At 51.2% G+C, this 13,261-nt stretch overlaps 1 protein-coding gene and 1 pseudogene across 1 annotated transcript; both read left to right on the top strand.

Moving 5' to 3' along the window:
• Positions 1-732: 732 nt before the first annotated feature.
• Positions 733-1,815, top strand: LOC134729781 (cyclic AMP-dependent transcription factor ATF-4-like; annotated as a pseudogene).
• A 2,988-nt stretch (positions 1,816-4,803) lies between these two features.
• On the top strand, positions 4,804-6,550 carry LOC100989385 (cancer/testis antigen 1). Its single transcript, XM_003806057.5, has 3 exons — positions 4,804-5,222; positions 5,886-6,020; positions 6,260-6,550. The coding sequence occupies exons 1-3, from the start codon at positions 4,981-4,983 to the stop codon at positions 6,396-6,398; spliced, it is 516 nt and encodes a 171-aa protein (XP_003806105.1). The 5' UTR covers positions 4,804-4,980; the 3' UTR covers positions 6,399-6,550.
• The last annotated feature ends 6,711 nt before the right edge of the window (positions 6,551-13,261 follow it).

The following is a 13,261-nucleotide window of genomic DNA, read 5'->3' as shown; positions in this document are numbered from 1 at the left end:
AACCTCTGCCTAGATTCAGAGGATGTATGGAAACGCCTGAATGTCCAGGCAGAAGTCTGCTGCAGGGGCAGAGCCCTCCTGGGGAACCTCTACTAGGGTAGTGCAGAAGGGAAATCTGGGGTTGGAGTCCCCACTGGGGCACTGCCTAGTGGAGCTGTGAGAAGGGGGCCACCATCCTCAAGACCCCCGAATCATAGATCCACTGACAACTTGCATTATACTCCTGGAAAAGCTGCAGACATTCAATACCAGCCCAGGAAAGCAGCCGAGGGGGCTGTACCCTGCAGAGCCACAGGAGCAGAGCTGCCCAAGGCCTCAGGAGCCCACCCCTTGCCTCAGTGTGGCCTGGATGTAAGACATGGAGCCAAAGGAGATTATTTTGGAGCTTTAAGAATTAATGACGATTTTCTGCTCTGCCCGCCCACAGATGTAGTTTCCTCCGCACGTGGGCTCCTTCCCTCCTCCCCGCCTGCAGGGTCCATGGCCACCATGGCGTTTTAGGGGCAGCAGTGCCTGTGGCAGCCTTGGCCTTTGCAGCGGTGGCAGCAGCACCAGGCTCTGCAGTGGCATCCACCGGCGGCTTAAGCCGTAGCACTTCTCACAGCATTCAGCAGCAGCATTGCTGTAACCGACAAAGACACCTTCGAATTAAGCACATTCGTTGATTCCAGCAAAGCACTGCACCATGACCGAGATGAGCTTCCTGAGCAGCGAGGTGTTGGTGGGGGCTTGATGTCCCCCCTTGACCAGTCAGGTTTGGGGACTGAAGAAAGCCTAGGTCTCTTAGATGACTACCTGGAGGTGGCCAAGCACTTCAAACCTCATGGGTTCTCCAGCGACAAGGCTAAGGCAGACTCCTCCGAATGGCTGGCTGTGGATGGGTTGGTCAGTGCCTCCAACGATGGCAAGGAGGATGCTTTCTTTGGGACAGATTGGATGTTGGAGAAAACTGATCTGAAGGAGTTCGACTTTGATGCCCTGTTGGGTATAGATGACCTGGAAACCCTGCCAGATGAGCTTCTGGCCACGTTGGATGACTCGTGTGATCTCTTTGCCCCCCTAGTCCAGGAGACTATTAAGGAGCCCCCCCAGTCCAGGAGACTACTAAGGAGCCCCCCCCCCCCAGATGGTGAACCCGATTTGCCATCTCCCAGAAAGTTTAGCCCGACCAGGTTGCCCCCTTCACCTTCTTGCAACCTCTTCCCCTTTCCTCAGGGGTCCAGTCCTCCACTCCAGATTATTCCTTTAGTCTAGAGCTGGGCAGTGAAGTGGATATCTTTGAAGGAGCTAGGAAGCCAGACTCCACTGCTTACATTTCCAAGATCCCTCAGTGCACAAAGGAGGAAGACGCCCCCTCAGATCATGATAGTGGCATCTGTATGAGCCCAGAGTCCTGTCTGGGCTCTCCCTCTACCTCCAGGGGCTCTCCGAGTAGGAGCCCGCCATCTCCAGGTGTCCTCTGTGGCTCTGCCTGCCCCAAACCTTATGACCCTCCTGGAGAGAAGATGGTAGCAGCACAAGTAAAGGGTGAGAAACTGGATAAGAAGCTGAAAAAAAATGGAGCAAAACCAAACAGCAGGAACTAGGTATCGCCAGAAGAAGAGGGTGGAGCAGGAGGTCCTCACTGGTGAGTGCAAAGCGGTGGAAAAGAAGAACGAGGCTCTGCAAGAGAGGGCGGATTCCCTGGCCGAGGAGATCCAGTACATGAAAGATTCGATAGAAGAGGTCTGCAAGGCAAGGGGGAAGAAAAGGGTCCTCCAGTTGAGGGTAGTCAGGAGCGTCAATGTGCTTGTACATAGGAGTCTCGCGCTGTAGCTGTGTGTTCGAATAAATTATTTTGTAGTGAAAAAAAAAAAAAAAAGAATTAATGACTGTCCTGTTGGGTTTTGGACTTGCATGGGGCCTGTAGCCCCTTTGTTTTGGCCGATGTCCCCCTTTTGGAAAGGGAGTATTTACCCAATGCCTGTACCTCAATTTTATCTTGGAAGTAGCTAACTTGTTTTAGATTTTACAGGCTCATAGGCAGAAGGGACTTGCCTTGTCTCAGATGAGACTTTGGACTGTGGATTTTTGAGTTAATGCTGAAATGGGTTAAGACTTGGGGGACTGTTGAGAGGAGATTATTGTATTTTGCAATGTGAGAAGTACATGAGATTTGGGAGGGGGCAGGGGTGGAATGATATGATTTGGATTTGTGTCCCCACCCAAATCTCATGTTGAATTGTAATCCCTAGTGTTGGAGGAGGGGACTGGTGGGAGGCGACTGGATCATGGGGGTCGATTTCCCCCTTGCTATTCTCATGATGTTGAGCTCTCACAAGATCTGGTTGTTTAAAAGTGTATAGCACCTCCCCCTTCACTTTCTCTTTCTCCTTCTCTGGCCATATAAGATGTGACTCCTTCCTCTTTGCCTTCCGCTATGATTGTAACTTTCCTGAGGCCTCCCCAGCCATGCTTCCTGTAGAGCCTGCAGAACTGTGAGTCAATTAAACCTCTTTTCTTTATAAATTACTCAGTCTTAGGTAGTCCTTTATAGCAATGCGAGAACGGACTAGTACCGTCAATATTGATGAGAATGTTGAGCTATGTGTATGTACGCTGACACATTATGGTGGAAGCGAAAATTGGCTCAAACCACTTGGGAAAACATGGCATTATCTAGTAAATTTCGAGATATGTATTGGCTGTGATACAGCAATTCCAAAAAAAAACTTGGACAGGTGCTTCAAGAGACCTGTACAAGCATGTTCATAGCCAAGGGCTGGAAACTATCCAAATGCCTGCCCATCATCAGCAGAATGGTTAAATTAGAGGACTATAAAACTCTGCCGTAATGTAATAGGTAGTTTCCAAGAAATCCAATCACATACAATGTGAAAATGTGTTACTGTGGGGTTAATGAAATGAATGAGGCAAGCCCGCTGGACCATCCAAATCTGTCCTGCTCCCGGCTGGAGTTTGATGCCATCTAGTGGCAGGTGTTGCTCTGGCTGAAATATTGATGGAGGAGATTTCCGGTCCAGTGGCTGGCTGAGACTTCCAGGACAGTGGCAGTATCTCCAGGAATCTCTCAATCAGTTAGGACTTCCTTTCTTGACTTGATCTGAGGATAATAGGCCGGGAAAATAATGGGGACCCGGAGACCCTCCCTCTGTCTTCCTGCTTCCTAAGACAGGGTCACATGCACTTTACTCTCCCTTCCCTGACCTGTTGAAGGTAAGAACTTTAGCCTGCCTCTGTCTGAGAATGGGGAGACTGAGCAGAGGACGACAGGAAGGATGGCAATCACTAACTGGGTTATGTCTGATTTTCAGCTATTCCAGGTGTAATTGTGTTAACAAGTTGTGTTCTCTGGTTTTTAAAATTCATCATTTAATGAAATATATGTAATGAAATACAGCAGTGAAAATAATAAACTGGAGGTACACGCAAGAGCTTGGGTGAATTTTTCTTTTCTGTAAGTAAAAACATTTTTAACTGATGTATGATAACTCTGCATATTTATGGGATACATGTGATATTCTGATACATGCACACGCACACACGATGTAATGATCAAGTCGGGGTATTTAGGATCTCCACCACCTCAAGCATTTATCATTTCTTTTTTTGGGGAACATTTGCTATCTTTTAGCTATTTTGAAACATACAGTAAATAATTACCTATAGTCCCTCTACGGTGCTATCAAACACTAGAACTTAATCCTTCTATGCAACTATATGTTTGTCCCCATTAACCTCCCCACCCTCCCCACCTTTCCCAGCGTCTGGTAACCATCATTCTGCTCTACCTCCAAAAGATCAACGTTTTTAGTTTCCACATGAGTGCCAATATGCTTTTCCCAGGTGCAGAGGCTGCTGATTCCTGGATTTGGAAGGTGGGGGAGAGTGGTTTGGATTTCAGTACCTCCCCCTTCCTCAGGGCTAGGCCCTGTCTGGTCACCTCCTGTTGCTACAGGTGTGCCTGGCACAGACATTCAGCTCCCGGGGCCGTGCCGCCCTCACCCCTGCATGCCTCTAGAGGTACCTGTCCCGTGGATTTGACCCCCTTCCAGACACACAAATAGATCACCACTGAGCAGACACAGGGTCACCTCCCAGCTCCCTACCAGGCAAGAGCGACCAGGGCAGGGACTGATACTGCCGAACCCAGGAGCCAGGCCCGACTCAGCCTCAGGTCCAGCAGGTCCCGCCTGTCCACCTGGGCCAGGCCTAGAGCCCGGGAGCCCCTGGCTGGTGGGAGGCCACCCGCAACCCACCCCACACGCAGCTCCAGCTCCCCCACCAGGCGGGGCGACTAGGACAGGGACAGAACCCGTTGAACCCAGGAGTGAGATCCGGCCCCGGGTCCCGCTGGGCCCTCCCGTCCACCTTGGCTGGACCTGGCGCCTGGGAGACCTTGGCTGGCGCGAGGCCACGCCCACCAGACATGCAGTTCCAGCTACCCCACCAGCTGGGCGACCAGGACAGGGACGGAGGCTGCTGAACCCAGTTAGAGGCCTGCCCCCCGGGGTCTGTCCTGGGTGCTCCCCCAAGGACGGACAGGGCAGGCAGGGTCCGGGACGATGGCCGCACAGTCCCGGCCCCGTGTTCCCAGGCCCGTCTTGCTCCTCGATGTGAGGGAGACCCGGGGGATGGGACAGGCTGGGCCCCGCAGTGCCTGAGTCCCTGCAGGGCTCCCGGGACAGGGGTCCGGCAGACAGCCGGCTGCTCAGGGGTGAGGGGTCCAAGCTGGCATTGCGGCCACCTTCCGGCCCGGACTCTCTTGGGGAGGGGCGGGGTTGGTGAGAACCGGTCACGTGCTCCGGGGCTCACTCGGGGTCTCCCAGGGCCGGAAGTAGGGCCCCTGTGCGCAGGCGCCCTGAGGATCCCGGGCTGCCCATCTCACGCCAGGGGGCGGAACTTCCTGCAGCCTCTCTGCCTCCGCATCCTCGTGGGCCCTGACCTTCTCTCTGAGAGCCGCGCAGAGGCTCCGGAGCCATGCAGGCCGCAGGCCAGGGCACAGGGGGTTCGACGGGCGATGCTGATGGCCCAGGAGGCAATGCTGGCGGCCCAGGAGAGGCGGGTGCCACGGGCGGCAGAGGTCCCCGGGGCGCAGGGGCAGCAAGGGCCTCGGGGCCGAGAGGAGGCGCCCCGCGGGGTCCGCATGGCGGTGCCGCTTCTGCGCAGGATGGAAGGTGCCCCTGCGGGGCCAGGAGGCCGGACAGCCGCCTGCTTGAGTTGTATCCTGTTCTGTTCTGTTCTGTTCTGTTCTGACAGTTCTGGTGGCGAGGTGGGGGCCGGGAGATGGGGAGGGCAGGGCCAGGTGGGGGAGGAGGCAGGGGAGATGCGAGTAAGTGGTTGGGTGGGGGTGGGGGTGGGGGTTGGGAGGTGGGGATATGGGAGGCCAGCTGCGAGGAGGGGAGGAGGTAAGGGCTGGGAGGTAGAGGGGGTGGGGGTGGGGGAGAGGGGCTGGGTGATTGGGTGAGGGGCACTGGGTCATGCGGGGAGGGGAGCAGGGGCCAGGAGATAGGGGGACCCAGGTGTAGGAGGGGATCAGGAGGTGGGGGGAAGGGGGCAAGATGGGAGCGGGTGGCGGGAGGTGGTTGGGATGGAGGGTCGAGTGATGAGGAGGGGGCCGGGTGATGCCACAGGGGGCAGGGTGGGGAGGGGTCTTGGAAGGGCACGGAGGAGTCAGCTTGGGGTGCAGCAAAGGAAAGTGGGGAACCAAGACAGCTGGGTGGGGTGTGCTACTGGGCCAGTGCCTGGGGAGACAGCCTGGGGTGGATGAGCTGGGCAATCGGGGGTGGGGGAGTGGGGGAGGGGGAAGCTGGCCTGGGGTAAGCAGCAGGCCGGAGCCACAGGCCAAGTCGTAGGAGAGGATGCCTTAACTGGGCCCCCACCAGCTACCTCACCATGCCTTTCGCGACACCCATGGAAGCAGAGCTGGCCCGCAGGAGCCTGGCCCGGGATGCCCCACCGCTTCCCGTGCCAGGGGTGCTTCTGAAGGAGTTCACTGTGTGCGGCAACATACTGACTATGTCAGTTCAGGACCAGGACAGGGATGGGGCCTGGGTGGGTGGCGGTCACAGCGTGGCAGGGTGGGGGCTGGGATCCGCCTACACCCCACGGTCAGGCTGCTAGAAACCTGGGAACACGCCAGCACAGGGTCTCAGAACAGAGACCTGGTACACCAGGCCCGCCGCCACCCGAGGGAGCCCAGGGAGATGGGTGCAGAGGTGTCGCCTTTAATGTAATGTTCTTTGCCCCTCACATTTAGCCGACTCATGGCTGCAGACCACCGCCAACTCCAGCTCTCCATCAGCTCCTGTCTCCAGCAGCTTTCCCTGTTGATGTGGATCACGCAGTGCTTTCTGCCCGTGTTTTTGGCTCAGCCTCCCTCAGGGCAGAGGCGCTAAGCCCAGCCTGGCGCCCCTTCCTAGGTCATGCCTCCTCCCCTAGGGAATGGTCCCAGCACGAGTGGCCAGTTCATTGTGGGGGCCTGATTGTTTGTCACTGGAGGAGGACGGCTTACATGTTTGTTTCTGTAGAAAATAAAACTGAGCTACGATTCCGTGTCTGAGTCTCTTTTCGGCGAGCGAAGGCACCTTCGGACTTGCATGCCCTTGTCCTCGGGTTGCAGGGGAGGCTCTGGGATTCACAGATTGAAGTAGCACAAGGTAACGGGAGGCAATTTGGGAAATGGGGGAAAATGAAAAGCCACTGGGTCCCGCCATTCAGCATTAACTACTGTGGACATTTTAGAATATTTTCCTCAATATACTTGCATTTATACGTTAAATAAATGACAGTAGCATATATAATGTTTTCCCAGGTCAGCATTAAATTTTTTCCCAAGTTGTTTTCGTTGAACATATGAGCTTTTTTACTTGGGAAAAATTATTTGAAAACATACTTGAATAGATGCATAGAACCAGCATTATCATATCACTGTTAAGCATGTGATATGGGTTGGGCATAGTGGCCCACACCTGTATTTCCAGCACTGTGGGAGGCTTGAGGCAGGAGGATGGCTTGAGACCTGCAGTTGGAGGCCACCCTGGGCAATGTAGCGCGATTCTGTCTGTAGAAAAATCATTAAAAGGCCGGGTGCGGTGGCTCATGCGTGTAATCCCAGCACTTTGGGAGGCCGAGGCGGGCGGATCACCTGAGGTCAGGAGTTGGAGACCAGCCTGGCCAACATAGTGAAACTCCATCTCTACTAAAAATACACACACAAAAAAACAACAACAAGAAAACATTAGCCAGGCGTGGTGGTGTGCGCCTGTGATCCCAGCTACTTGGGAGGCTGAGGCAGGAGAATCACGTGAACCTGGAAGGTGGAGGTTGCAGTGAGCCGAGATGGTGCCACTGCACCCCAGCCTGGGCAACAGAACAAGACTCTGTCTCAAAAAAAAAGAAAAGAAAAAAAGAAAAGAAAAAATTAGCAGGGTGTGGTGGTGTGTGCCTGTAATCCCAGCTACTTGGGAGGTTGAGGTAGGAGAATCACTTGAACCCAGGAGGTGGAGGGTGCAGGGAGCCGAGATCATGCCACTGCACTCCAGCCAGGTTGACAGAAAAAGACTCTGTCAAAAAAAAAATTTTTTTTTTAAATTAGGTGGGTGTGGTGGCAGGCACCTGTAGTCCCAGTTACTCAGGAGGCTGAGGTGTGAGGTGGAAGGATGTGTTGAGTCCAGGAGCTGGATGCTGCAGTGAGCTATGAATGCACCCCTGAGCTCCAGCCTGAGTGACAGAGTGAGACCCTGCCTCTAAAATAATGATAATAGTAATTCAAATAATCTAAAATCTTTGTGAACATGTAATATAACCAAAACACAGGTTCATTCCCTCATCGCTTGGAGATCCAATTAACAAGAGTGTGGTCTGCTATAAAGAAACGGACTTTCTGCCATGCTTGGTTTAGGGGAAGACGTACAGGCTCCTGCCTTTAAGGGTGCTGCTTCCCACTGGGGGCAGAAAGCAGGGCCTTTTAAAGGAGGACTTGGCGTGAATGGTAGGCAGGGGAGGGAGCAGGCAGCTGTGGGGTCTCCATGACATGCTGAGGTGTCTTGTCTGCCGGGAGGTCACGCTGGCACCATCTTGGGCAGAGCTAGGTTGGAAAGGGGCTGTTTGTCAAAGCAAAACAGACATATGCTTGAGCTGTGTTCTGGGATGCTCTTAAGTTGCTCGGAGACAACTTGATCCCTTTGAGTTTTGTTTTAGCATTTGCTCGGTGGGAACATAGCAGATTTTAATGTAAGATTAATAATATTAGTTGACAATCTCCAATGCTTGGCAAGGCTGTAGTTGGAAACGAGGACTCATACGCTGTCAGTAGGAGTGGTAGTAACATCTATCTGGACATTTATTTGGCATTTTCTATTAAGGGAAAGATGTGCATACCCTTCCAGCTGTAGGGAAAAGAAAGAGAGATCAGACTGTTACTGTTGTCTATGTAGAAAAGGAAGACATAAGAAACTCCATTTTGACCTGTACCCTGAACGATTGTTTTGCCCCGAGATGCTGTTAATCTGTAACTTTGCCCCAACCTTGAGCTCACAGAAACATGTGTTGTATGGAATCAAGGTTTCAGGGATCTAGGGCTGTGCAGTATGTGCCTTGTTAACAAAATGTTTACAGGCAGTATGCTTCGTAAAAGTCATCACCATTCTCCATTCTCGATAAACCAGGGGCACAACGCACTGCGCAAAGCCGCAGGGACCTCTGCCCTGGAAAGCCGGGTATTGTCCAAGGTTTCTCCCCATGTGATAGCCTGAGATATGGCCTCGTGGGGCGGGAAAGACCTGACCGTCCCCCAGCCCGACACCCGTGAAGGGTCTGTGCTGAGGAGGAAGGCCTCTTGCAGTTGAGATAAGAGGAAGGCCTCTGTCTCCTGCCTGCCCCTGGGAACTAAATGTCTCGGTATAAAACTCGATTGTACATTTGTTCTCTTCTGAGATAGGAGAAAACCCGCCCTGTGGCGGGAGGCGAGACATGTTGGTGGCAGCAGTGCTGCTCTGTTACTCTTTACTCCACTGAGATGTTTGGGTGGAGAAAAGCATAAATCTGGCCTATGTGCACATCCAGGCATAGTACCTTCCCTTGAACTTATTTGTGACACAGATTCCTTTGCTCACATGTTTTCTTGTTGACCTTCTCCACACTATCACCCTGTTCTCCTGCCACATTCCCCTTACTGAGATAGTAAAAATAGTAATCAATAAATACTGAGGGAACTCAGAGACCGGTGCCAGTGCGGGTCCTCCGGATGCTGAGCACCAGTCTCCTGGGCCCACTGTTCTTTCTCTATACTTTGTCTCTGTGTCTTATTTCTTTTCTCAGTCTCTCGTCCCACCTGACGAGAAATACCCACAGGTGTGGATGGGGCTGGCCCCCTTCATTTGGCGCCCAACGTGGGGCCTTTCTCTAGGGTGAAGGTACGCTAAGACCGTGAGCATTGAGGACAGTCGATGAGAGATTCCCGAGTACGTCCACGGTGAGCCTTGCGGTAAGCTTGTGCACACAGAGGAACCCAGGGTAACAATGGGACAAACTGAAAGTAAATATGCCTCTTATCTCAGCTTTATTAAAATTCTTTTAAGAAGAAGGGGAGTTAGAGCTTCTACAGAAAATCTAATTATGCTATTTCAAACAATAGAACAATTCTGCCCATAGTTTCCAGAACAGGGAACTTTAGATCTAAAAGACTGCGAAAAAATTGGCAAAGAATTAAAACAAGCAAGTAGGGAAGGCAAAATCATCCCACTTACAGTATGCAATGATTGGGCCATTATTAAAGCAGCTTTAGAACCGTTTCAAACAGAAGAAGATAGCGTTTTGGTTTCTGATGCCCCTGAAAGCTGTGTAATAGATTGTGAAGAAGAGGCGGGGACAGAGTTCAAGAAAGGAACGGAAAGTTCACATTGTGAAAATGTAGCAGAGTCTGTAATGGCTCGGTCAACACAAAATGTTGACTACAATCAATTACAGGAGGTAGTATATCCTGAATCACCAAAACTGGGGGAAGGAGGTCCAGAACCATCGGGGCCATCAGGGCTAAAACCACGATGGCCACCTCCTCCTCAGTCGAGTGAGTGCTGGGGGAGGAAGCCTGAAACCAGGCTGGCTGCAACTCGGCTCGCGGTGCCCATTATTGCCCAACCGGCAGTTCACTGCGGTGAAGGAGCAATTCAGACTCGCCCTGTAGCATCCTGTCTGGGTCAAACAGTGGCCGCTCCCTAAGGAAAAGTTAGGGGCGCTACATAAAATAGTTAAAAAAACTATTTAAAAAAGGACATGTTTCACCCACTGTCTCTCCTTAGAATTCTCCAGTGTTTGTAATTCAGAAAAAATCCGGCAGATGGCGCATGCTAACCGACTTAAGAGCCGCTAATGCCGTAATTCAACCCATGGGGGCTCTCCAACGCAGGCTGCCCTCTCCGGCCGTGATCCCCAAATGTTGGCCTTTAATTATAATTGATCTGAAGGATTGCTTTTTTTTTTTTTTTTTTTTACCATTCCTCTGGCAAAACAGGATTTTGAAAAATTTGCTTTTGCTATACCAGCCATAAATAATAAAGAACCAGCCACCAGGTTTCAGTGGAAAGTGTTGCCTCAGGGAATGCTTAATAGTCCAACTATTTGTCAGACTTTTGTAGCTCAAGCTCTTCAACCAGTTAGAGACATGTTTTCAGACTGTTATATCATTCATTATGTTGATGATATTTTGTGTGCTGCAGAAATGAGAGACAAATTAATTGACTGTTACACATTTCTGCAGACAGAGGTTGCCAACGCAGGACTGACAATAGCATCTGATAAAATTCAAACAACAGCTCCTTTTCATTATTTAGAAACGCAGGTAGAGGAAAGGAAGGTTAATCCTCAAAAGATAGAAATGAGAAAAGACACATTAAAATATGAAATGACTTTCAAAAATTGCTGGGAGATATTAATTGGATTCGGCCAACCCTAGGCATCCCTACTTATGCCATGTCAAATTTGTTCTCTATCTTAAGAGGGGATCCAGAATCAAATAGTAAAAGAACATTAACTCCAGAGGCAACTAAAGAAATACATGAAAAGTAATACAAAAGCAAATAAGCACATGAAAAGATGCTCAGCTTCACTAATTTTTAAATAATTTTCATTTCCTTCTTTAGCTTTTTATTTTCTTCTTCTTGAGGCAGAGTCTCGCTCTGTCACCCAGGCCAGAGTGCACTGGTGCAACCTTGGCTCACTGCAACCTCGGCTCACTGCAACCTCCGCCTCCTAGTTTCAAACGATTCTGCCGTCTCAGCCTCTTGAGTAGCTGCGATTACAGGTGTGCACCACCACTCCCAGCTAAGTTTTTTATTTTTAGTGGAGACGGGGTTTCATCATGTTGGCCAGGCTGGTCTCAGACTCTTGACGCCAAATGATCCACCCACCTTGGTCTCCTAAAATGCTGGGATTACAGGCGTGAGCCACCCTGCCTGGCCTCCTTCTTTAGTTTTTAAAGAAAAATTAAAACAATGACTTTTTTTCCCATCTGATTGGCAAAAATTTAAATAATTCCCATCAGTTCAGCAAGGATGTGAGGCTAGCGACACTGTCATAGGCTGTTGATGACGGTGTATATTGGAGGGCAAGTTGGCAGCAATGTAAGACAAGGGTAGAGAAGGGAGGGTCCAGATGGCTGGGGAATCTCCTCTGGCCAGAGCAGAATGTACTGGAGGAAGAGAAAGGACAAGCAGGTATGCTGAGCACCTTGTCCTGTGTTTTAATTGAGGGGTTTCCTGGGGTCTCACCCTGTACGCTGCAGAGAGCAAGTCAGGACTGTGGAACAGCCTGAGCTGCAGGGAACCTGAAGGAAGCTTTGGTAAAACTTGATGATATGGTTTGGCTGTGTCCCCACCCACATCTGATCTTGAAGTGTGGCTCCCATAATTCCCACGTGCCATGGGAGGGACCTGGTGGGAGGTAACTGAATCATGGGGGCGGATGTTTCCTGTGCTGTTCTCGTGATAGTGAATAAGTCTCATGAGATCTGATGGTTTCATGAAGGGGAGTTCCCCTGCACACGCTCTCTTGACTGCCACCACGTAAGATGTGGCTTTGCGCATCCTTTGCCTTCCACCATGATTGTGAGACCTCCCAGCCATGTGGCACTGTGAGTCCATTAAATCTCCTTCCTTTGTAAATTACCCAGTCTTGGGTATGTCTTCATTAGCAGCATGAGAACAGACTAATACACTTGGCCTTTCTCCCAAACCCACGCTCAGTGTCTGTCCTGTTTGGAAAGCGTTTCCTGGAGATACATGCTCAGATCCGAAGGACACCATCCTTCCACCCCACAGCTGCATTAGCACATTGGCTTTCATATGTGTTCATTCAACCACCATTTATTCAGCATCTATAAAGCAGCAGACACTGGGGCCAGGCTCTAGAGATGTGCCCAATTGCAGAAACTCCTGGGGACACTAGGGACCCAGCTGCCGCCACTCAACACATGCTCATCCCAGACTGGAGAGCTCATGGGCTAGAGAGAAACATGGAAAGAGTCAGCAGAATAAAGGTGTTACATGTTTGCCGGTCAATCCTGAGGAAGTCGTTTCCTTACCCTTAGGTTGGCTTTCCATGCCATGTCCCTTTCTTCTGTGTCTCCTTTTGGTGGCCTGGCATGAGGGGGTGGTGTAATTGAGCTAGCTTTCACCACTGAGACAACACCACAGGGGAAGGGCAAGAAGAGAGCCAGACAGACCAAGGTCTCCACAGAGGTACTGCATCTGGAGATCATTGTCATATACATGAGCCGGTGCTTTGCTCGAACTGGCTAACATCCATATTCCCATCATCCCCTCCTATCTATCTGTCTCATCGGCTGACACTGCAATGTAGACCACATCCAGAAGGCCCTTCTGGCTCCTTCTTAGTGGATATGGGAGACTCAGAGACAGAGTCCTGATGATGTTTTAGAGCAGGAGGGTTTTCAAGTTACTCCACACCTTGACTGTCACCTGGGGATAGAGTCTGGATATTCGTCCCCTCCACATCTCATGTTGAAATGTGATCCCCAGTGTTGGAGGTGGGGCCTGGTGGGAGGTGTTTGGGTCATGGAAGCAGATCCCTCAAGAATGGCTTGGGCCATCCTCTTGGTGATGAGCGAGCTCTCGCTCTGAGTTCACACGAGATCTGGTCATTTAATAGTACGTGGCAACTCCCCACCCCCTTGCTCCTGCCCTGGCCATGTGATGGTCCAACTCCACCATTGCCCTCTGCCATGATTGGAAGCTTCCTGAGG

Source organism: Pan paniscus, chromosome X (genome assembly GCF_029289425.2).
Source record: "Pan paniscus chromosome X, NHGRI_mPanPan1-v2.0_pri, whole genome shotgun sequence".
Classification (NCBI taxonomy): Eukaryota; Metazoa; Chordata; class Mammalia; order Primates; family Hominidae; genus Pan; species Pan paniscus.
The sequence above is the reverse complement of the archived record's forward strand: the minus strand, read 5'-3'. Positions and strand labels throughout refer to the sequence as shown.